Raw genomic sequence first — 22,560 nt, 5'->3', positions numbered from 1 at the left:
GTTCTGGCTAAACCATAAACAACGCAACCATTGTCCAGTTTGGAGCGAATAAACGTTTTATATAGATTAAGGATGACTTTTCTATCAGCACCCCAGTTAGTGTGTGCTACTACTTTAAGTAGATCTAGAGATTTCAAGCATTTAGCTTTCAAGTTCTTTAGGTGTGGAAGAAAAGTCAGTTTTCTGTCGAAGATAATACCTAAAAACTTTGTTTCCTCAACAACTGGAATAGATGTTCCGTCCAGCGTGAGTTTATGTTCATCACAATGTCTTCGCAACAGACAGAAATGCATACATACCGTTTTTGATTTCGAGAATTTGAAACCGTTGGTAGTGGGGCAATTTTGAATCTTGTTCATATTTTGTTGTAGTTGTCTCTCAATTGTATGCATGTACTTTGATCAATAGCATATTAGAAAGTCATCAACGTATAAGGAGCAATCCACGCCAGGAGCCAAGAACTTGGTGATTGATGTTAAAAAGCGTCACATATAAAATACTGCCCTGGGGCACACCCATCTCTTGCTCGTGCAGATCTGAGAGGGTAGAGCCTACTCGTACCTTGAATTATCTGTCTGAGAGAAAGTTTGATATGAAAGAGGGCAGACATCCTTTTAGATCCAGATCGTGCAGGTCATTTAGTATCCCATACTTCCACGTCGTGTCATTGGCCTTTTCTAAATCGAAGAAAACCGCTACTAAATTTTCCTTCTTGATAAATGCGTCGCGAATAAATGTTTCCAGTCTAACCAGATGATCGATGGTACTACGACCGTAACGAAAGCCACTTTGGAAAGGAGATATTAGATTGTTAGTTTCCAAGTACCATACAAGCCAAGAATTTATTATTCGTTCCAGTGTTTTGCACACACAGCTTGTAAGTGCAATGGGTCGATAGTTTGTATAATCTTCGCTAGCTTTACCTGGTTTGGGAACTGATATTACTGTTGCTTCTTTCCAAATCTTAGGTACATTACCAGTAATCCATAAATCATTGAAGATTTTCAAAAGAGATGTTAATGATGATTCTGGAAAGTGTTTCAAAAACTGGTAATGTATTTCATCAGGCTCAGCGGATGTATCATGGGCCTTGTCTAAAGTCTCCATAAGCTCCGATAGGGAGAACAGTTGATTATACATTTCAGAGTTGCTGGATATGAATTTTAAACGTGACTTTTCTTGTTGAGTTTTTAATCTTTGGAAGACTTCTGAATAATTAGATGATGAGGAATTTTTAGAGAAACTGTCAGCAAGCATATTTGCTATGTCACGCTTTGAACTAACATTGTTATTGTTTAGTTTCAGATGTCGGAGAGAATTTTGTGTTTTCTCTTACCATTTATTTTGCGGATTGTGTCCCAAACTTTCTTAGCAGAGGAACGAGCGTTTAAAGAAGAAACATATTTCTTCCATGATGCTCGTTTACTTTCTTTGATTGTGCGGCGAGATTTGTCCCGAAGAATACGATATTTACTTAAATTTTCGGGCGTCGGACGATTGTTAAAATTTTTTAATGCTTCTCGGCGTTGTATAATGGCCTCTACATTCTTTTGTGAATAACGGTTTTTGATTCTTTTACAGTTTGGTGAGGACATGGGAATGGATTCTTCTGCAATGTCGGTTAAAAGAGAAGTAAAATATTGAAAAGGGTTATTGTCGTTTAAAACGGTATCCCTGTTAAGCCTAGCTGTGAAAAGTGTTTCAAATTTGGCTTAGTCTGCCTTCTTTAAATTCCATTGTGGAATTGCTTCGTCAGTTGTAGCGTCGGTGTTCTTAAGAGAGATTGGAAACTGATCACTGCTGTGAAGGTCATCAGTGACCTTCCATTCATAGTCGAAAAGCAGCGATGGGGAACAAATTGTCAAATTGATAGACGTGTATGTACCTGTTCCTGGGTGTAAATATGTCAGAGATTTGGTGTTATTTATACACAAAACATGTCCAGAGATTAAGTCTTCTACTTTGTAACCTCTGTCACTTATGTGATTTGATCCTCATGGTGATTAAAATCCCCGAGTAAAACAAACTGTGCGGGAAGTTGTTGAACACGTTTGTCTCAATCGTTTGGTACTAAGTTGGTGTTTGGTGGTAAGTAAATAGAACAAAATGTAATCACTCGATGTAGAGCGATGCTTACAGCAATGGCTTGCACATTTGTGGATAAATGGATGTCGCTATGAGGCGCTCTATTGCTCACAACAACAGAAACTTCTCTTGAGGCCCTGTCAACATTTTGGGAGTAGGTGTTAAACAGGGAGTAGTTTTTAAGTGTAATGTTATCCGTATCTTTCAAGAATGTTTCCTGAAGGCATAACTGCATGATTATGTCCGTTTAAGTCCTCGACAAGTCCATTGTATGATGGTGTTCTTCATTATAAATTTAAACTGAAGATTGTAGAGCTAGGTTAGACCTTTCGCGGAGGCAATTTATGTGGTTATTTCTCTGGAGGAAGTACGTGGGTGAAATTTTTGTTTGTAGGTTTGGAGCTACCTTGAGCGCATGGCGCAGTTTCTTCTGCATCCATGCTCTCAATGTCTCCAGACCTGTTATGGAGTTTGTTGCGGTCATCTGACCCCTTTTGATTTGCATGTTTCCATGACATTTGTTATTCTTTGATGATTTAGATGGTGTATTATTAAAGGTTGTCTGAGTAGATACCGTGTTTTTCTGTGCTTGGTAATGGGGAGTATTTGAGCTTGGTGTTGAATCGGGTAAATACGTCTGTGTTTGAGCGTCTTTCGTTGCTTTGGGATTGTTTTTCACTACAGTGGAGAAGGATAGGCCAGGATGGGTTGTTTTGGCATGTACAAGTTTTCTGGCTTCAGGATAGGGACCGTTAGCTGTGCACTTTACACTCAACAAGAAGGCAACCCGATTTCAACTTTTTAACACTTTTTGGTGTGCCGATCGATCCCGTTATTGTCTTTTCAATCACAAAGGGAGAGAGTGCGGCAAGAGGTTTTGAGGCATCTTTGGAATGTATAACCATGAAGCGTGGAAATGTCTCCACACTACATGGTTCGTAATCTTCGTTGACTTTTTTAATACAAATTTCCATGTTGGATTGATTACAATTCAGCACACGTGCTCCCAGCCCACCATGGAGCCCAACAAGGGGACACTTTTCAAGTGCCAGGGGTAGACAGATACTATACTCAGTCGACAAAAATAACTATGATTAACCCGTGAAGCCACCGCCTTCTAGGGTCAGTAAAATTATCTCCTGATTAACCTGTGAAGCCACCGCCTTCTAGGGTCAGTAAAATTATCTCCTGATTAACCCGTGAAGCCACCGCCTTCTAGGGTCAGTAAAATTATCTCCTGATTGACCCGTTAAGCCACCGCCTTCTAGCAAGTCTTCTAAGACTTGAGAAAGGAAAAACTAAAGGAATAGACTATATGGGCAACGGTGGTATCAAGAGCGATACAAGAAGAAAGCTAAAGAAGGTGAGCGAGTAAATAAAGACTTCGTAGGGCTCGGCGTGACCGGCCGATTTGTCAAGACCGGCTTATCCCGATCACCCGTCTAGAAGAAGTAGAGGCCAAAGTAGTGTACTGCACCGGGAGCCTCTTCTCAACTACCAGGATCCTTTCCTCCCCCGACACGATACGCAACCCAGGGAAAACAGGTTGCCTCTACTTAGTCGCCTCTTACGACACGAAGTGAGGCACGTCGGGCCAATTCTACAACCCCGAACTCACGGGGAGGCGGGGGTCAGACCTAAAAGACTTTAAACAAATTACACACTACACTGTACTGCAATCAATGCAAGACAGTACAATACAACGACACTACAACGGTTGAAAATGTTATAAATTCACCACTGTTCACCACAATACAATACAAAAAATGCAATAAAAAACTTAAAAGAGAAAAAAGCCGATTGCCTCCGCGGACTAATAAAAACCTTCGCATCACACAATTAACCCTGTCATTTTCCTCTATCTGTTTTTTTTAAAGAGATATAAATTTTATGATGATACTAAATGTGTGTTTAAGCAATTTTGTGAGTATTTGGCTTCAGAGTGACAGTTTTTATATATAGTTCTATTCCATGTATACGCATTCAATAATATAGCACCCTTACCGTAACTAATTGACCTCTGATCTGGCAATACATAATAACCTGCTTTCTTAAATAAATCCTAAAAGGTTTCATCATAGGTTGACAGGCACGTTTTTGTGAACTAATAATGTGAAAAAATGATGTAGATCAAATACCATTTACATCGAATTGTTTTCATTAAACAACAATCAAATACAACTTTCTAATAACTCTCATCAAATTAAGAGTCTACCTGTCATACGTATTCCAATAAGTACCAAATAAACCAATTGCAAACAGATCATGCAAACAAGGCACCATTTTTTTAAAGGAATATCTTCTGGTCAAACTGGAACGGGGGGTGGGGTGGGGGTGGGGGTGGAGTGACATGAAACTGAAGTCCGAGGTCACCTTATGTTATTCGTTCGTCTAAAGCAAAACAGATAATATTATAATATTTAAAAAAAATTGCAACTAACCTCTGTTTCATCTCCATCCGGCATAATCTCTAAATCAGGCTCCAATCCGCAAACAGAAAGCGTTTCTTCATACCTGAATGCGTGAACACAGTAGTCTAAAAATATTTTCTCGTGCATACAGTGTAGACAGTGTGTAGAACTCGCTTCACTAATAACATGGTAGAATGGGAATTAGTCTAGAAAAGGATGAATATAAAATCTAGTATATATGGGTTTGGCTGGACATGGTTGGTTGATAATGAAAGTAAAAGTCCTTTTACAGACTTGAGTTTGGAAAATCCATCACTGAAACTAGCTGCTGCTTCTTTAGTGCAGAATTTAAAACACGTGTTTCAAACTCATGTGGATCTCAAAACTGCAGCGGCTCAAATGGTTTTCTCTACACAGAAAGTTGCAACAAGGATTTAATACATTTGATCATGAGCGTTCAGAAAGCTATCGAATTTGTAGTATCTTGATGTTTCCATTTGTTTACTATCACCTGTGTCCTGTACAGTCATATGGTAACGGTAAATATCAATTGCTCTGGAATTGGGGGATGCGTATCATTGTACGAACTATCATACCCAATAGGACGCATACCTCTGTCATACCCAATAGGACGTATACCACTATCATACCCAATAGGACGTATACCACTGTCATACCCAATAGGACGTATACCACTGTCATACCCAATAGAACGTATACCACTGTCATACTCAATAGGACGTATACCACTGTCATACCCAAAACTACGTATACCACTGTCATACCCAATAGAACGTATACCACTGTCATACCCAATAGGACGTATACCACTGTCATACCCAATAGGACGTATACCACTGTCATACCCACTAGGACGTATACCACTGTCATACCCACTAGGAAGTTTACCACTGTCATACCCAATAGGACGTATACCACTGTCATACCCACTAGGACGTATACCACTGTCATACCCAAAAGGACGTATACCACTGTCATACCCAATAGGACGTATACCACTGTTATACCCAAAAGGACGTATATCACTTTATATCATACTTTATATCTTTACTGTTGCATATAATGTATTCTTAAATTGCACCGTTTCCACGCCCACGCCAACAGTAAATATTGATCACTCCTTAAGTTTTGTATTTAATGTACATGTAAAATAATAGAATAATTCTTTACATAAAGTCCAAGTTTTTTATTAACCGGCATTACAATGAAAAATTTCGAATTAACACATTATTAGCAACATACTTTTTTACGGTACAGAATATTAAATGAAATCTAAACTTACTAAAAAGACACTGGTATTTACTTACATTTTGTGTCAAGATGTCTTTATTTTTCGATAGCTTAATAGTGCCTAAGAGTAGTAGAATGTTAATTAGTAAGCTAATTTTAGACTTGCTAGTTATATAAAAAACACTTCTTACAAACTACCAAAATATCAGGCAAATTAATTCGACTTCTGTCACTATATAGAGTCTTCATAAGATTCAGTAAACAAAGGATTTTTTTTTTACCGCTCTTTGTTGAACTCGGCGCCGAAGAGGATGTTTTCCTTGATAGTGGCGTTGAAGATCCAGGCCTGTTGAGGAACGTACGAGACAGATCCGTTCACCGCCAAGTAACCCCTCGTCTTGTCCATCTTGAAAGGCAAGTTACCCATATTAGATAAATCGACTTCACTTTGTAGATTATAAACCACCTATCTACTCACTCAGGCCCGGCCCTAGGATATGCGGGGCCCAAGGCAGCAAAAACGATAAGCGGGGCCCCCAAGCACAAAAAAAAAATACATTGCCTGAAAGCGCGGGGCCCAAGGTGGTTGCCTCGTTCGCCTTGCCCTAGGGCCGGGCCTGTACCCACTCAACTCTTACATATAATACAGATACACAGACGGGCAGAGACACACATATTTGTATGGATGCATGCATTTTTAAACAACTGAGATTTAGTTATAGAACTTGTCGAATAATGAGAAATTCCTTTAAGATTATTCAAAATATTCGCTATCAATATTCTTATAATGCATTTAAAAAAGAAACAGAAGAAAAGAAGACCGCGAGAAGTAGGAAAAAGACGTGGACGACGACGTTGATAACGATGTAGTGTTTCACCAAAAAGAAATATCGCATGCCAGATAATTGGGTTATTATTGTTCACGTTTCAATAACATTGAATAATTAAAAAATATATATATCGGTCTAAGTATAGCAGGCAGGAATAATTAAAAAATAATTACCAGTCCAAGTATAATGGAAAGGAAAATTTATAAAATAAATACCCATCCAAGTATAGCAAATATAAACAATTTAAAAATGAATACCCGTTCAAGTAAGCAGACAGGAATAATTATACAATAAATACCCGTCCAAGTATAGCAGACAGGAGAGAGGATTTGCCACTGCCAACAACGCCGCATACTCCGATAAGGCTACCCTGTGTGACACAAAACAAAATTCATAATGACTAACCAGTATTAAAAGTATAATAACTATACAAACACTAATAACTATTCCAAAATACTAGTATCATTAGTATTCTGTGTTATATAATTTCTCTCTTGAAAATTACATAGAAAAACGTTGTCTTTCTTATAAAAAATTATAACTTTATACATGTATTAGATTTGATTTTTATATAGTATTCGCCTCCGTAAGAAAATAGCGAAAGTTATAGTTTCCTTCAATTGCATTTAATACTTAAAATAAAGTGTTCTTATACCACGTTCGGGGATGAATTTAGGTCGAAAGGTTTAACGATATTTTCTTATCAAATTGTTTGTGTACGTGAACATTTTTTTGCATCAGAATAATGAATGTAAACTAATAAATTAGGGGTTCAACATAGAAGCGTGTATGATCGTTTCCGTAATTTAATAAATTCTTTTCCTACCTTATTGACAATAAGATCAAAATCAGACAATTGAAACGTCGATGAACTCAATGTCACATTTACTCCGGAGACGTTGACTGGAAAATAATGAATGTACAAATTAACGTACAGTATGTACATTGATAAACATTTAACTTCATCGTCACATACGCATGGCTGACATACTCCAACTCTGCATTCATTACAATGGCATAAACGGATATTTTGTAGCTTAAAATGCTACCCCGTTGACTGCACAACTGTCCAAAAGGACAATTCGATCTCGGGGTTAGTCTTGTTTTGAATTATGAATGCAAACATTAGACAAATAGAAGTTAATTTGTGTTAGATATTGTTTATATTTCCCCTTACATTTTGAGAATTCCTTGGAGAAATAAATAGGAAAACAGACAAATGCATGCTTTTGTGCAAAATCCTTGCGGAAATCAAATTCGGGTGGCGATGGAATTTCGAAATAAGCAAAAGCGCGACCTGGAAGCTGTTTCATAGATCGAAATTCGGTGCTCTTTTCAATCAAATTCTATGAATTCCATCGATAATTATTCATAAACCCGACAATTTACCCTTAAATGTAACAAGGAATGACTATTGTTAAAAAGCTGAGTTCGTCAGCGGCTGCCTACCGAGAATGATGCTGAAGGATTTTCCATTATTACTGGCTCACTTTATTAGATCTTACTATGCATTCTCTCTCAACATATCAGCTTCCATTCGAACGAACGGGTTGTGCTGATTGCTAATGGAAGGCTCATAAATTATACAGTATGAATGACAATAGTGAAAATGAGATTAACTTGATACAAGAAAAGGTTGTAATGTAGTTATGGAGAATTTACATGAAAACAAAATTTAACAAGGTCTAACGGCTACATATTTTCGACCGCACAGATGCTGACTTGATGTGATCTTCGAGACGAAAGTAACTAGAAACCAGGATGAAACTCAGCCTTTGATGGACAGCCATTGTATCCTTGTGTGTAATGGAACCTGGGATTTTATTCGGGATAGACGAGAAGCAAAGCAAAAGTAACTTTGTACCATGATGTTAACCAATCAAACATTCCCTGATATTAACCAAATCAAACATTCGCTGGTGTTAATCTTTTTCTTATAGTCATCAAAAATCTCGTTGTAAGTAATATCCACAAACGGCGATGCTCTTCCAAATTTGGAGATTTTTGTCAATGAAATCGTAACAGAATTCTGTTTCCCTGAAATGTAAAAAAAATAATGAACGTTAAGAGTTTCAGTAGATAACAAAGGATGAGAATCAGCTTAGTCAAACTTTTTTATTATTATCCCTATGTTAACATTTCATGATACCTATACTTTGCGCTCTGCTATTTGCTTTTGATGAGCCAGGCATCTTTTCCTGAAGTAATTGTTCTGCCTCCCACTTGAATGCGGCATCCCTTAATTCCACCGCTATATCTGGACTACTGCAGTGAGACGGTGGTGGGACGAATTCTTCCATCAGCAAAAGTTTCTGTGGATTCAATATATATAGAACTTAAAATAATAAAGGTTACTCAGTAACACTTATACCAAAAGCATACTGCTACTAAAACCATTCGTTTCAGAGAGAGAGAGAGAGAGAGAGAGAGAGAGAGAGAGAGAGAGAGATATTTCTTCCTTATAAGACATATTTAAAACGAGGGCATTATTTCGGCGTCATCATTGCAAACAAGGGCTGAATAGCAAAGAATTTAAATCAGTACCGTATTAAATTAAATAGACCTGAATTTGATTTGAATACTAAAATGCTACTTAAACAGAAAGTTATATTCATATGACTTATGATAGTAAGAAATAAAAAGTCAAGTGAAAAACCCTTAAACAATATAAAATTATTACCTTCTACTAATTTAAAAGTCAGCTTTCATTTTTAGTTAGTCATAGAAAATTATCTTCTACTAATTTAAAAGTCAGCTTTCATACTTAGTTACTCATAGAAAATTATCTTCTACTAATTTAAAGGTCAGCTTTCATATTTAGTCACGCATAGCTTTGGTAAAATACGCATAGAAACTGAAACATTGCTTGTTTCCGATAAAAATTGGATTGTATGTAATAAATTGTATGCGATAAAAACTCTAAATTTTTATAGGTAATAGTTACAAATATCAAGATGTATAACTCAGACTGACCGTTAGTCTGTCAAAGCTAACTTTGGCCTCACTGTAAGCTCTTAGAGCGAAGGGCACCATAGAAACAATGGTCTTTAAAAAGTTCATTGTTCCAACCAAAGCAAAGGCCTGCAAAGAAAACATGATAGCTTTCTTTATTTGCACAAACAAAATCTTATTAATAGTAAATAGTAGGTATACAGCTGTGTACATAGAAAGTAAGATGACTGAGCGTGCCTGCATACAATACATGCAAAAAGAAACCCCACAGATACATGCGCATACGTAGACATGCATTCATAAATATAGATACATTTATCACAATAGTCACTACACTTTACATATTTTCTGTGCAATTTAATGTTTTTGGTATGAAAACATGTTAGCATATCACTCTATGTGATACCGATTGCTCCACATAAGCCCATGAAATTCTTGCTCAGTATTTTCTTTTATGACGGCTGCGATTGAGGAAATTTTTTTAACCCGCTTTTCCTGGATTTTTTTTCTACTACTATCAACATTCTGGCGGCCATTTTTCGAATAGATTGTCCGAATGGAAATAGGAGAAAATGGTCACGTCTGTTTGAATATGGCCAGTTTACAGGCATGGTGCTCGTTAGACATATATCATGCGCTGAAAATGGCGTAAACCCCCAAAACAACAACAAAACTAAGTCTATTGGTCAATTTATACCGTGCGTGGAAAGGGGGTGTGCGGTATACCTGTAGCACGGAATCTACCTTATAAACAAGCGTGGTTTAAATATTAATTTACAGAAGTCAGTGAACTCACCTCTGTTGACAGAAGAATTGTTGATATAAACTGGTCTCCCAACTGCCAGAAATTTATCCAACCACATCATTTGCATGCAGTAAAATAGTTCAAAGGGGTTAATGTTTCTATTTATGTGATACAATTCAGACTCTATATAGCATTTGTCTATGTTGACTGTAGTCTATGTCATTGACATGTTGGTTGCGAGATTTGTGTAGTCATGTGACTGGGGAGGCAAATGGCCAGATCCATAGCAAATTTCAGCAACGACATACTTTCGTCTCGTCTGTCAGCAGACTAAAGACATGACGAATGCTATGCTCACGACTTTTGAAAAAACAAATCATACTTTTATCGATTTTATGCAGGTATATCTCGATGAAAGGTCGTTCAAGTTTGCTGGGCCGGCTAGTAAACGGCTACCTCATGCCGACACCAAATGGTGTTGGCGAATTCCAACTTTTCGATAGGGAATGGACTCTGACCCTACATCACAACATAAATATCCAAATATCCAAAAATGGATGACAAGGGTCAGAGGAAACTCGGACTAAACATCGACATACCAGAGTCTCAGATCCTCCTGATTTTGTTAATATTTTACTATAGACAGCTTAAAAAAATATCTTCAATGTCCACATTGGATGTTCGAAGTTCCTTAAGTTTGATCTTCAAAAGTCATAAGCTCGCTCCGGTCATCGTCAGTAACAACCGAGCTGATAAACTCAGTCAAATCCGCTTGGAGGTAAAAACTGGTATGATGCAAATCAAGGTGCGTCGTCGGACGTAAAAAGTCAAAATGCATTTTGTAAAATATTAAGCATACTTTCTAAGTGACAAGGTAAAATCAATAAGAGTTTAAGAACAAGATGTCCGCATATGGTACCGTCCGGACGAGTTTTCAACGGCAGCGTTGAATAAAATAGTAGTTGTCGTCCAAAGCGCCGGGTGAAATAATCAACAACCTCAAGTCGCGAAATACTCCGGAACCAGTCAAAATGCAACGATGTTAGGGTGAAACCACGCATGCAAGCAAATTTGTTCCATGTTCTATTGATAAATCTAGGCTAATGATGCCAGTTTCCTACTTGCGGACAATCACTGATGCAAGCTCATCCGGCATAAAGATACCTCGAAAATGTTTAACTGACTTTACAAAAGCGAGTAAATCTAGGTCAATGGACGAGTCAATGGCGACACCACAACCGAAGATCACTTCTGCTCAGAAGCCTCTGACTCCCACGCCTGCATAATCGAAGACTTTTACCTTTTGTACGTCTTTCAAAAGCCTGTTATAGAGTCATTCTGGAAGCAGTTCCGACAGCACCTAACTCAGCAGCGCTGGTAACAGCCAGAATCACAGCTACAATGCCCACGTGTAACGGAAACATTTGCATTTGTGCCACCTTTGCTTTTAACTACTTGAATGTCACCGAGATGTTCTTTTTTGTCCGCGTGAATTTATTTAAATTCTGTTTGGGTCAAACACACGGAAATACCTTTGCCCGAGAAACATTCAATGTGATCCCACAATCGTTTCGCATTGCGCTCTTTAGTTTTGCATGATGAATTGGGAAAATTCATGGGACATTATTATATGAAAGCGCAACAGATTTAATTACTCGTGAAACCAACAAACTTTTACAATGTCATCTGAAGTGGAGATCTTTATTTGAAATCCTACCCAGGAACAGTTAGACTCCTTGAAAAAGATGAATGGCTTCAGCTTGCCAGAAAATATTGTTTTTCTGAGGCAAAGTCTTCTTTAACGAAGCAAGAAATAAAAAATATTTTGGTTCATTATTTGTTGGAAATGACTTTCTTGTACAAATGTGTTTTGGGTTTGATTAGTAAGTCTGTATCAAACTCTAACATAAAAGCAAAGGAATTAAAATTAAAATAAAGAGGGAATAAGCGTTAAGAAAGCTTGAGCTTCAGGAAGTGAAGTAGGAGAAACAAATGGAATTGGAGAAAGAGGAGAGAGAGACAATTGCAGTTACAGAGAGAATAAAAAATGTCATGAGAGAGAGAGAGAGAGAGAGAGTTACTTGCAGTTGCAGATATTATTATGGAGAATTATGAATCATTTATGCCGAACGGTTCTATATCACTTATGGATGATTCAGCCAATCCTACCCCTATTCAAATTTTAAGGGACACATGAGCTTTTCAGAGTCTTTTATTATCAGGCACATTGCCTCTTTTGAGAAGCCATCTACAAAATAGAGTGTTAATATTCAAGGAATAGAGTACGGCTTTGTTATGTTCTTCTCCATTATGAAAAGTTGTCATCAGACTCAGAACACGTGACAGTCGGAATAGTTTTGATCATTGAGGTTATTCATTCATTAATAGGCAATGACCTAGCTGGAGATAAGGTTGTGTTTAATCGACTTGTAACTTACAAGCCTTGTTTGGATCAGAAAGTCGATCCTGCTGAAAAATAAATCCTGATTTGTTCCCAGCTTGTGATGTTACTACAGCCATGGCAAAAAAAGCTTTTGAAAACGATGTTGATCAAAAAAGTATTCCTTTAGCTGACACATGTATAGGTCAGACTTTTGCTCCTCATTTGGATCAGTCAAAAGATATTGACCACAGTGTTCCTTTTCGACTACTCTTTCTCGTTATTCTAATCAGGGTGACACATAACAATCACTTATAGGGGCCCCGAGTGGCCGAGTGGTCTAAAGCGCTCCCCGTTACGAATCACTGCCATCTCACCTCTGTCTGTGTGGGTTCGAGTATCGGATTCAGCCAATGTGGGTATGTGAGAAAGCTTGCCAGTTGCTTCTCGTGGGTCGGTGGTTCTTTCCGGGGTTTTCCCGGGTTATTCCTTCACCATTAATACTGGCCGCCATGTATAGCCTATCATGTGCTGAAAATGGCGTTTAATCCTACAACAACAACAACAATCACTTATCGAACATGAAAAAAGATCCTGATATTTCCTGTTTGTTTCAGAGGGCCATGAATGAAACTGAAGCCGCAGAAGAACCTATTTGTATATTTCTTAACAATGGCGTCCTTATGAGAAAACTGAGACAACCTGAAGTACCTGCTGGTGACGACTGGTCAGTGAACTATTAAATTGTATTTTCAAAATCGTAGACAAGAAATTCTTATTCTGACCCATGAGATTCCTTTCTTTGGCTGGTATTCAGGGATCAATAAGACGTATCACAAGATCTTGCATTTCTTTTACTAGCCGAAAATTAAATGTGATATTTACAAATATTGCAGATCTTAGTGACACATGTCAAATGGTAGGCAAACCCAATCAGAAGATACCCAAGGCTCATCTGTAACCTACTGCTTCGTTCGAGGAACCGTTTAGCAGAATAATGGTATATTGTGCAGTTCCCTTACCAAAGACCAAGCCAGTCAACCTATATTTCTTTGCATGATGTGTGCGTCTACAAGATTCCCAGGGGCAATTCCGATGAGAAATATTAAAAATAAAACAATAGTAAAAGCTTCGATAACGTTGTTTTACTCAATATTTGGCCTTCCCAAATCTGTCCAATCTGATCAAGGATCAAAGTTTGTTTCTGGAATTTTTAGCAACTTATGCATGCATCAGGCATCCAATAGTTCAAGTCTTCTGCCTATTATCCTGAATATCAAAGGTCTTTCGAAAGATTTCATCAAACGTTGAAATATATGATTCACTCATATTGTTTAGATACTGGAAAAGACTGGATAGAACATATGTTTTCTGTGAGTGAATCAGTTCAACAATTGTTAAGATTCAGCCCTTTGAACTAGTTTTTGGACAATTCGAATTTGTTAAAAGAGAAACTTATTTCAAATGAAGACACAGAAATTCATTTTTTCGATTATGTTTCCAGTTTTAAGTTCAAGCTGTCAAAGTCTTGTGAGGTTGCAAGAATTAATCTGCAGTCTACTCAGTCAAAAATTAAATTAAGGTATGATAAAAATACAGTAATACGTCAAACATTCGCGAGGTTAGGTTCCAGTACCAATCGCGGATCAGGAGGAATCGCGAATGTTTGGTACGAGTCACTAAAAATGCTAATAAATGCTTATTTCTAGGTTTTAAACCCTAAATATGACCCAAATCATGCTCCCAAAGAACTTTAATTTCATTTAAAAGTTAGCTTAATACATTACCCTTAAAAAGAGAAATAAATGGTTGACGTAAAAATAGAGTACAGTATCGCCTAATGGGTATTTGCCACACTAGCGCATTTACAGTACGGTACATGTATGCTAATATTACCCCTATACTAATTAATTGACTGCCGTTTTCTTTTGCACTCACAGTAAGGTAAAACCAAGTAACGAATGGGACTGTAAACCTAATGACTGACGTTTTCTTTGTCATTGTCAGGAAGGTAAACTAGGTAAACTTCATCTGTCACAGAAGTCATATAACGAAGGTACAATTCAATAAAATAAAGAAAACAGTACGTAGAGGGTACCAATGAAAATTTCGCGAATCCGTGAATTCGCGAATCCAGAAACGCGAATGCACGAGGTATTACTGTACAAAGGAAATGAGTTTTCAGGTTGGTGTCAGAGTTCTGGCTCTCTTGCCCATACCTCTTCAGGCTAAATGCTATGGTTCTTACACAGTTGAAAAGAAAGTAAGTGATTTAAATTGTTAGGAGGCGAAAACAAAATCAACGTTGCCATATAAACATGTTAAAGGAGTATGTTGATAGAGTTAGCCAGGTTAATCATGCAACCAATTTAGTTGTACCTGTCCCACACAGTGAATATTTAAGCAATGGAATGCAATCGAACCGTATCAATGTTGGAGTAACCAATCTTCAGAGTTCAGAAATTATGAATAACCTGGACCAGAAACTTTCATAACTGCAGCAACAAGAAAAGAAAGAAACAAAAAGAGCTGTTAGTTGAGTATGAATACATGAAAAAATAAAATCTACCAAGACGATGAAATTGTAAATTCCACACCTGTGAAACAGTATCTGTACAGGACAAACCCTCTCAAACAGAAATGTTTGGAAAAAAGGAGTTCGGTATTTGCTGGGGAATGATTTCATAGAACCGAGTAAAAGTGACTGGAGTTCATCATGTATATTTGTATCTAAACTAGATAATACCTGCCGCATGCGCGAAGAAAATATACTCTCGGAGTTAACGTCTTATAGAACGACAAAATATCCATTGAAAGGATAATACCTGCATATTTCATTAACTTTGCAGGCATACAAAAATGCTAAAAACACAATTTCAGAATGCAGCTTACAGTGGATGCGGTCAATCTGTTTCCAGCCGCGGAGTAAGCTGCGATTGTCACAACGGTGGAAATGGTCGGAGTGGTTGGAATAATGGCAGCGATAACGTTGTTCAGTACACCGGACCTCATTAAATATTTCTCCTCGCTTTTTCGGATGACTGGGAAAGGACAAAATAATAATCTATCAGGCTGGTGAAAAACAAAATTGGAAATAGAAAGAGTAACAATTTGCACTTATTCCTTTCCCTCTTTCCTTCTCCGTTTTTTATTTATCAAGGTCATAAATTTAATAAGATCCGTACTAACTAATCGGTGGGCAAAACGTTATATGCTAGTATTTTTGATTAACACTTTTTATATTATATCTTGGTGTAAGTGCATTTTTTCTGTATATATATATATATATATATATATATATATATATATATATATATATCCATTATTATACTCTTTAGTAGATTTCCATTTACGTTGCTGAAGAACATTAAACGTGTTGCTAGTTATTAATATGTACCTTTAATGGCAGTCTTGAAAGGAACTTCCCACGCGTACAGCTTTATCAAGCGTATGCTGTTCAATAACTCCCCCATTCGTCTGACCTGTACATTGTAATGAATTACTTATAAAATGTAATAGCAGATAGATTCTGACAGTACATGACAACTAATATTTTGGTATTTTTTCCAGTATATGGGTAAGAGAACATTAAGAATCAAAATCTCGACACTATTAGACAAGCAAGGGGTGTACATAAATTAAAAATTTAAAATTACTGGACCACTGATATATTCGTGTAAAATAATCACTAGTTAGACTCGGGGATATTATTTCACAAATTAACCCTCCCCACCTCCCCCCCCACCCCCCCAAAAAAAACTTTCTGGAATAGTCAAACCTCATGGCATTATTTCACAAATTGAAATTATTCGACCAATTAGATTCGAAGATATTTAAAACTCTAATAAATCGAGATAATAAAATGCTATACTTGCGTTATTGCTTAATCAGCAAAAATGAAAAGTAAATCAGTCTAAATCGTGATCTATTCTTGAATACATGTTTTTATTTTCCCTTTTTCTTTACGATTTCCAGCAATCTTATTGGCCAGGTCTTTTTTAATTTAGAAAATTCACACTAGTATGAACCGAAACAAATTCATTTGGTTACGCCTACTGGCACTACCTTTTACACTGTTTGCATAGTATCTTGGGTAAAATCAATTTCAAGGTAATGTTTGCATCGACAAAGGGAGTAGTCGATAGTTTATCGGAAATTGCACTTCATGAGAATATACGAAACATGACGAACAGTTTAAAAATTGATGTGACAATTTTAAAATCAACATAAACATTCTGAATACAAATATAAAAGCTTGATCGACAAAAAGTTGTACTAATCCAGAGAGAGAGAGAGAGAGAGAGAGAGAGAGAGAGAGAGAGAGTTTTCATATTCCATAGTCTTCTCCAACTTTCATTTTGACAAATGGACCCATATTTAAGCATTATTTAAAACAAATATATAATAAGGCCACGATTATTCAAACTAGACAGAATATGTAGGCTGTAACTCACATGTAGATCGGACGAATTTTCATGTTTTGTTTGAATTAATTATTCTCTTAATTTCAAGTTTTAAGTTTTGAGCACTTTAGCAATCTATGTTGTTGGTTGGAAACTATCCATGGTGTTGGTTGAAAAGTTGGGGAACAACTACACTGAAACTTTGTTGTTGTTGATATAGGAATGCGGAACGTATTGTAGGAAAGACGTCGAGGTTAATAAACACAACAAAGTTGGAAAATCAAGATTTCACTGAAAAAATCCAATTGAAGAAGTCTAGCCTGGTTATTTATCGAGATTGGATATCATTCCCTCCCTCCTCCGTCTCTTTCTCTCAACAGTACATGCTGGATATCTAGATTCTTACAGACTGTAGTATACCTAGATTCTTACAGACTCTGTAGATGCCTATACCTCGATTCCTACAGGCTCTATAGTATACCTAAATTCTTACAGACTCTGTGGTATGCCTAGATTCTTACAGATTCTGTAGTATACCTAGATTCTTACAGATTCTGTAGTATACCTAGATTCTTACAGACTGTAGTATATCTAGATTCTTACAGATTCTGTAGTATGCCTAGATTCTTACAGATTCTGTAGTATACCTAGATTCTTACAGATTCTGTAGCATACCTAGATTCTTACAGACTGTAGTATATCTAGATTCTTACAGACTCTGTAGTATACCTAGATTCTTACAGACTCTGTAGTATACCTAGATTCTTACAGACTGTAGTATACCTAGATTCTTACAGACTCTGTAGTATACATAGATTCTTACAGACTGTAGTATACCTAGATTCTTACAGACTCTGTAGTATACATAGATTCTTACAGACTCTGTAGTATACCTAGATTCTTACAGACTCTGTAGGATACCTAGATTCTTACAGACTCTGTAGTATACATAGATTCTTACAGACTGTAGTATGCCTAGATTCCTACAGACTCTAAAGTATATTTAGAGTCTTACAGACTCTATAGTATACCTAAATTCTTACAGACTCTGTAGTATGCCTAGATTCCGACAGACTCTAAAGTATATTTAGAGCCTTACAGACTCTATAGTATACCTAAATTCTTACAGACTCTATAGTATACCTAAATTCTTACAGACTCTATAGTATACCTAAATTCTTACAGACTCTGTAGTATGCCTAGATTCCGACAGACTCTAAAGTATATTTAGAGCCTTACAGACTCTATAGTATACCTAAATTCTTACAGACTCTATAGTATACCTAAATTCTTACAGACTCTATAGTATACCTAAATTCTTACAGACTATGTAGTATGCCTAGATTCCTACAGACTCTAAAGTATATTTAGAGTCTTACAGACTCTATAGTATACCTAAATTCTTACAGACTCTGTAGTATACCTAAATTCCTACAGACTCTAAAATATATCTAGAGTCTTACAGACTCTGTAGTATACCTAAATTCTTACAGACTCTGTAGTATGCCTAGATTCCTACAGACTCTAAAGTATATTTAAAGTCTTACAGACTCTATAGTATACCTAGATTCTTACAGACTGTAGTATGCCTAGATTCCTACAGACTCTAAAGTATATTTAGAGTCTTACAGACTCTATAGTATACCTAAATTCTTACAGAGTCTGTAGTATGCCGAGATTCCGACAGACTCTAAAGTATATTTAGAGACTTACAGACTCTATAGTATACCTAAATTCTTACAGACTCTATAGTATACCTAAATTCTTACAGACTCTGTAGTATACCTAAATTCCTACAGACTCTAAAGTATATCTAGAGTCTTACAGACTCTGTAGTATACCTAAATTCTTACAGACTCTGTAGTATGCCTAGATTCCTAGACACTAAAGTATATATAGAGTCTTACAGACTCTATAGTATACCTAGATTCTTACAGACTCTGTAGTATACCTAAATTCTTACAGACTCTGTAGTATTCCTAAATTCCTATAGACTCTAAAGTATATCTAGAGTCTTACAGACTCTGTAGTATACCTTAATTCTTACAGACTCTGTAGTATACCTAGATTCTTACAGACTGTAGTATACCTAGATTCTTACAGACTGTAGTGTACATAGATTCTTACAGACTCTGTAGTATACCTAGATTCTTACAGACTGTAGTATACCTAGATTCTTACAGACTCTGTAGTATACCTAGATTCTTACAGACTCAGTAGTAAACCTAGATTCTTACAGACTGTAGCATACCTTGATTCTTACAGACTCTGTAGTATATCTAGATTCTTACAGACTCTGTAGTATACCTAGATTCTTACAGACTCTGTAGTATACCTAGATTCTTACAGACTGTAGTATAGCTAGATTCTTACAGACTGTAGTATACCTAGATTCTTACAGACTCTGTAGTATACCTAGATTCTTACAGACTCTGTAGTATACCTAGATTCTTACAGACTCTGTAGTATACATAGATTCTTAAAGACTCTGTAGTATATCTAGATTCTTACAGACTGTAGTATACCTAGATTCTTACAGACTCTGTAGCATACCTAGATTCTTACAGACTCTGTAGTATACCTAGATTCTTACAGACTCTGTAGTATACCTAGATTCTTACAGACTCTGTAGTATACATAGATTCTTACAGACTGTATTATACCTAGATTCTTACAGACTGTAGTATACCTAGATTCTTACAGACTCTGTAGTATACCTAGATTCTTACAGACTCTGTAGTATACCTAGATTCTTACAGACTCTGTAGTATACCTAAATTCTTACAGACTCTGTAGTATTCCTAAATTCCTATAGACTCTAAAGTATATCTAGAGTCTTACAGACTCTGTAGTATACCTTAATTCTTACAGACTCTGTAGTATACCTAGATTCTTACAGACTGTAGTATACCTAGATTCTTACAGACTGTAGTGTACATAGATTCTTACAGACTCTGTAGTATACCTAGATTCTTACAGACTGTAGTATACCTAGATTCTTACAGACTCTGTAGTATACCTAGATTCTTACAGACTCAGTAGTAAACCTAGATTCTTACAGACTGTAGCATACCTTGATTCTTACAGACTCTGTAGTATATCTAGATTCTTACAGACTCTGTAGTATACCTAGATTCTTACAGACTCTGTAGTATACCTAGATTCTTACAGACTGTAGTATAGCTAGATTCTTACAGACTGTAGTATACCTAGATTCTTACAGACTCTGTAGTATACCTAGATTCTTACAGACTCTGTAGTATACATAGATTCTTAAAGACTCTGTAGTATATCTAGATTCTTACAGACTGTAGTATACCTAGATTCTTACAGACTCTGTAGCATACCTAGATTCTTACAGACTCTGTAGTATACCTAGATTCTTACAGACTCTGTAGTATACCTAGATTCTTACAGACTCTGTAGTATACATAGATTCTTACAGACTGTATTATACCTAGATTCTTACAGACTGTAGTATACCTAGATTCTTACAGACTCTGTAGTATACCTAGATTCTTACAGACTCTGTAGTATACCTAGATTCTTACAGACTCTGTAGTATACCTAGATTCTTACAGACTGTTGTATACCTAGATTCTTACAGACTGTAGTATATCTAGATTCTTACAGACTGTAGTATACCTAGATTCTTACAGACTCTGTAGTATATCTAGATTCTTACAGACTCTGTAGTATACCTAGATTATTACAGACTGTAGTATACCTAGATTCTTAAAGACTCTGTAGCATACCTAGATTCTTACAGACTCTGTAGTATATCTGGATTCCTACAGACTCTGTAGTATACCTAGATTCTTACAGACTCTGTAGTATACATAGATTCTTACAGACTGTATTATACCTAGATTCTTACAGACTGTAGTATACCTAGATTCTTACAGACTCTGTCGTATACCTAGATTCTTACAGACTCTGTAGTATACCTAGATTCTTACAGACTCTGTAGTATACCTAGATTCTTAAAGACTCTGTAGTATACCTATATTCTTACAGACTGTAGTATACCTAGATTCTTACAGACTCTGTAGTATTCCTAAATTCCTATAGACTCTAAAGTATATCTAGAGTCTTACAGACTCTGTAGTATACCTTAATTCTTACAGACTCTGTAGTATACCTAGATTCTTACAGACTGTAGTATACCTAGATTCTTACAGACTGTAGTGTACATAGATTCTTACAGACTCTGTAGTATACCTAGATTCTTACAGACTGTAGTATACCTAGATTCTTACAGACTCTGTAGTATACCTAGATTCTTACAGACTCAGTAGTAAACCTAGATTCTTACAAACTGTAGCATACCTTGATTCTTACAGACTCTGTAGTATATCTAGATTCTTACAGACTCTGTAGTATACCTAGATTCTTACAGACTCTGTAGTATACCTAGATTCTTACAGACTGTAGTATAGCTAGATTCTTACAGACTGTAGTATACCTAGATTCTTACAGACTCTGTAGTATACCTAGATTCTTACAGACTCTGTAGTATACCTAGATTCTTACAGACTCTGTAGTATACATAGATTCTTAAAGACTCTGTAGTATATCTAGATTCTTACAGACTGTAGTATACCTAGATTCTTACAGACTCTGTAGCATACCTAGATTCTTACAGACTCTGTAGTATACCTAGATTCTTACAGACTCTGTAGTATACCTAGATTCTTACAGACTCTGTAGTATACCTAGATTCTTACAGACTCTGTAGTATACATAGATTCTTACAGACTGTATTATACCTAGATTCTTACAGACTGTAGTATACCTAGATTCTTACAGACTCTGTAGTATACCTAGATTCTTACAGACTCTGTAGTATACCTAGATTCTTACAGACTCTGTAGTATACCTAGATTCTTACAGACTGTTGTATACCTAGATTCTTACAGACTGTAGTATATCTAGATTCTTACAGACTGTAGTATACCTAGATTCTTACAGACTCTGTAGTATATCTAGATTCTTACAGACTCTGTAGTATACCTAGATTATTACAGACTGTAGTATACCTAGATTCTTAAAGACTCTGTAGCATACCTAGATTCTTACAGACTCTGTAGTATATCTGGATTCCTACAGACTCTGTAGTATACCTAGATTCTTACAGACTCTGTAGTATACATAGATTCTTACAGACTGTATTATACCTAGATTCTTACAGACTGTAGTATACCTAGATTCTTACAGACTCTGTCGTATACCTAGATTCTTACAGACTCTGTAGTATACCTAGATTCTTACAGACTCTGTAGTATACCTAGATTCTTAAAGACTCTGTAGTATACCTATATTCTTACAGACTGTAGTATACCTAGATTCTTACAGACTGTAGTATATCTAGATTCTTACAAACTGTAGTATACTTAGATTCTTACAGACTCTGTAGTATATCTAGATTCTTACAGACTCTGTAGTATACCTAGATTATTACAGACTGTAGTATACCTAGATTCTTAAAGACTCTGTAGTATAC

The 22,560-nt window shown here is 36.4% G+C and overlaps 1 protein-coding gene across 1 annotated transcript in view; it reads right to left on the bottom strand.

Annotated features, from left to right (window-relative positions):
- LOC149797413 (ATP-binding cassette sub-family C member 5-like) overlaps nt 1-22,560 on the bottom strand; it is a 111,747-nt gene that overhangs the window by 64,544 nt on the left and 24,643 nt on the right. Inside the window, exons 10-17 of the mRNA XM_089960757.1 lie at nt 16,052-16,136; nt 15,547-15,695; nt 9,551-9,658; nt 8,727-8,889; nt 7,404-7,480; nt 6,876-6,947; nt 6,029-6,153; nt 4,527-4,599 (exon numbers count right to left, since the gene is read on the bottom strand). Of these exons, the coding sequence (XP_089816883.1) occupies nt 4,527-4,599; nt 6,029-6,153; nt 6,876-6,947; nt 7,404-7,480; nt 8,727-8,889; nt 9,551-9,658; nt 15,547-15,695; nt 16,052-16,136 (852 nt within the window). The remainder of the gene's footprint in view (nt 1-4,526; nt 4,600-6,028; nt 6,154-6,875; nt 6,948-7,403; nt 7,481-8,726; nt 8,890-9,550; nt 9,659-15,546; nt 15,696-16,051; nt 16,137-22,560) is intronic.

Source organism: Sinohyriopsis cumingii, chromosome 6 (genome assembly GCF_028554795.1).
Source record: "Sinohyriopsis cumingii isolate HCF-2022 chromosome 6, ASM2855479v2, whole genome shotgun sequence".
Classification (NCBI taxonomy): Eukaryota; Metazoa; Mollusca; class Bivalvia; order Unionida; family Unionidae; genus Sinohyriopsis; species Sinohyriopsis cumingii.
This window is presented reverse-complemented; position numbering and strand designations above follow the sequence as displayed.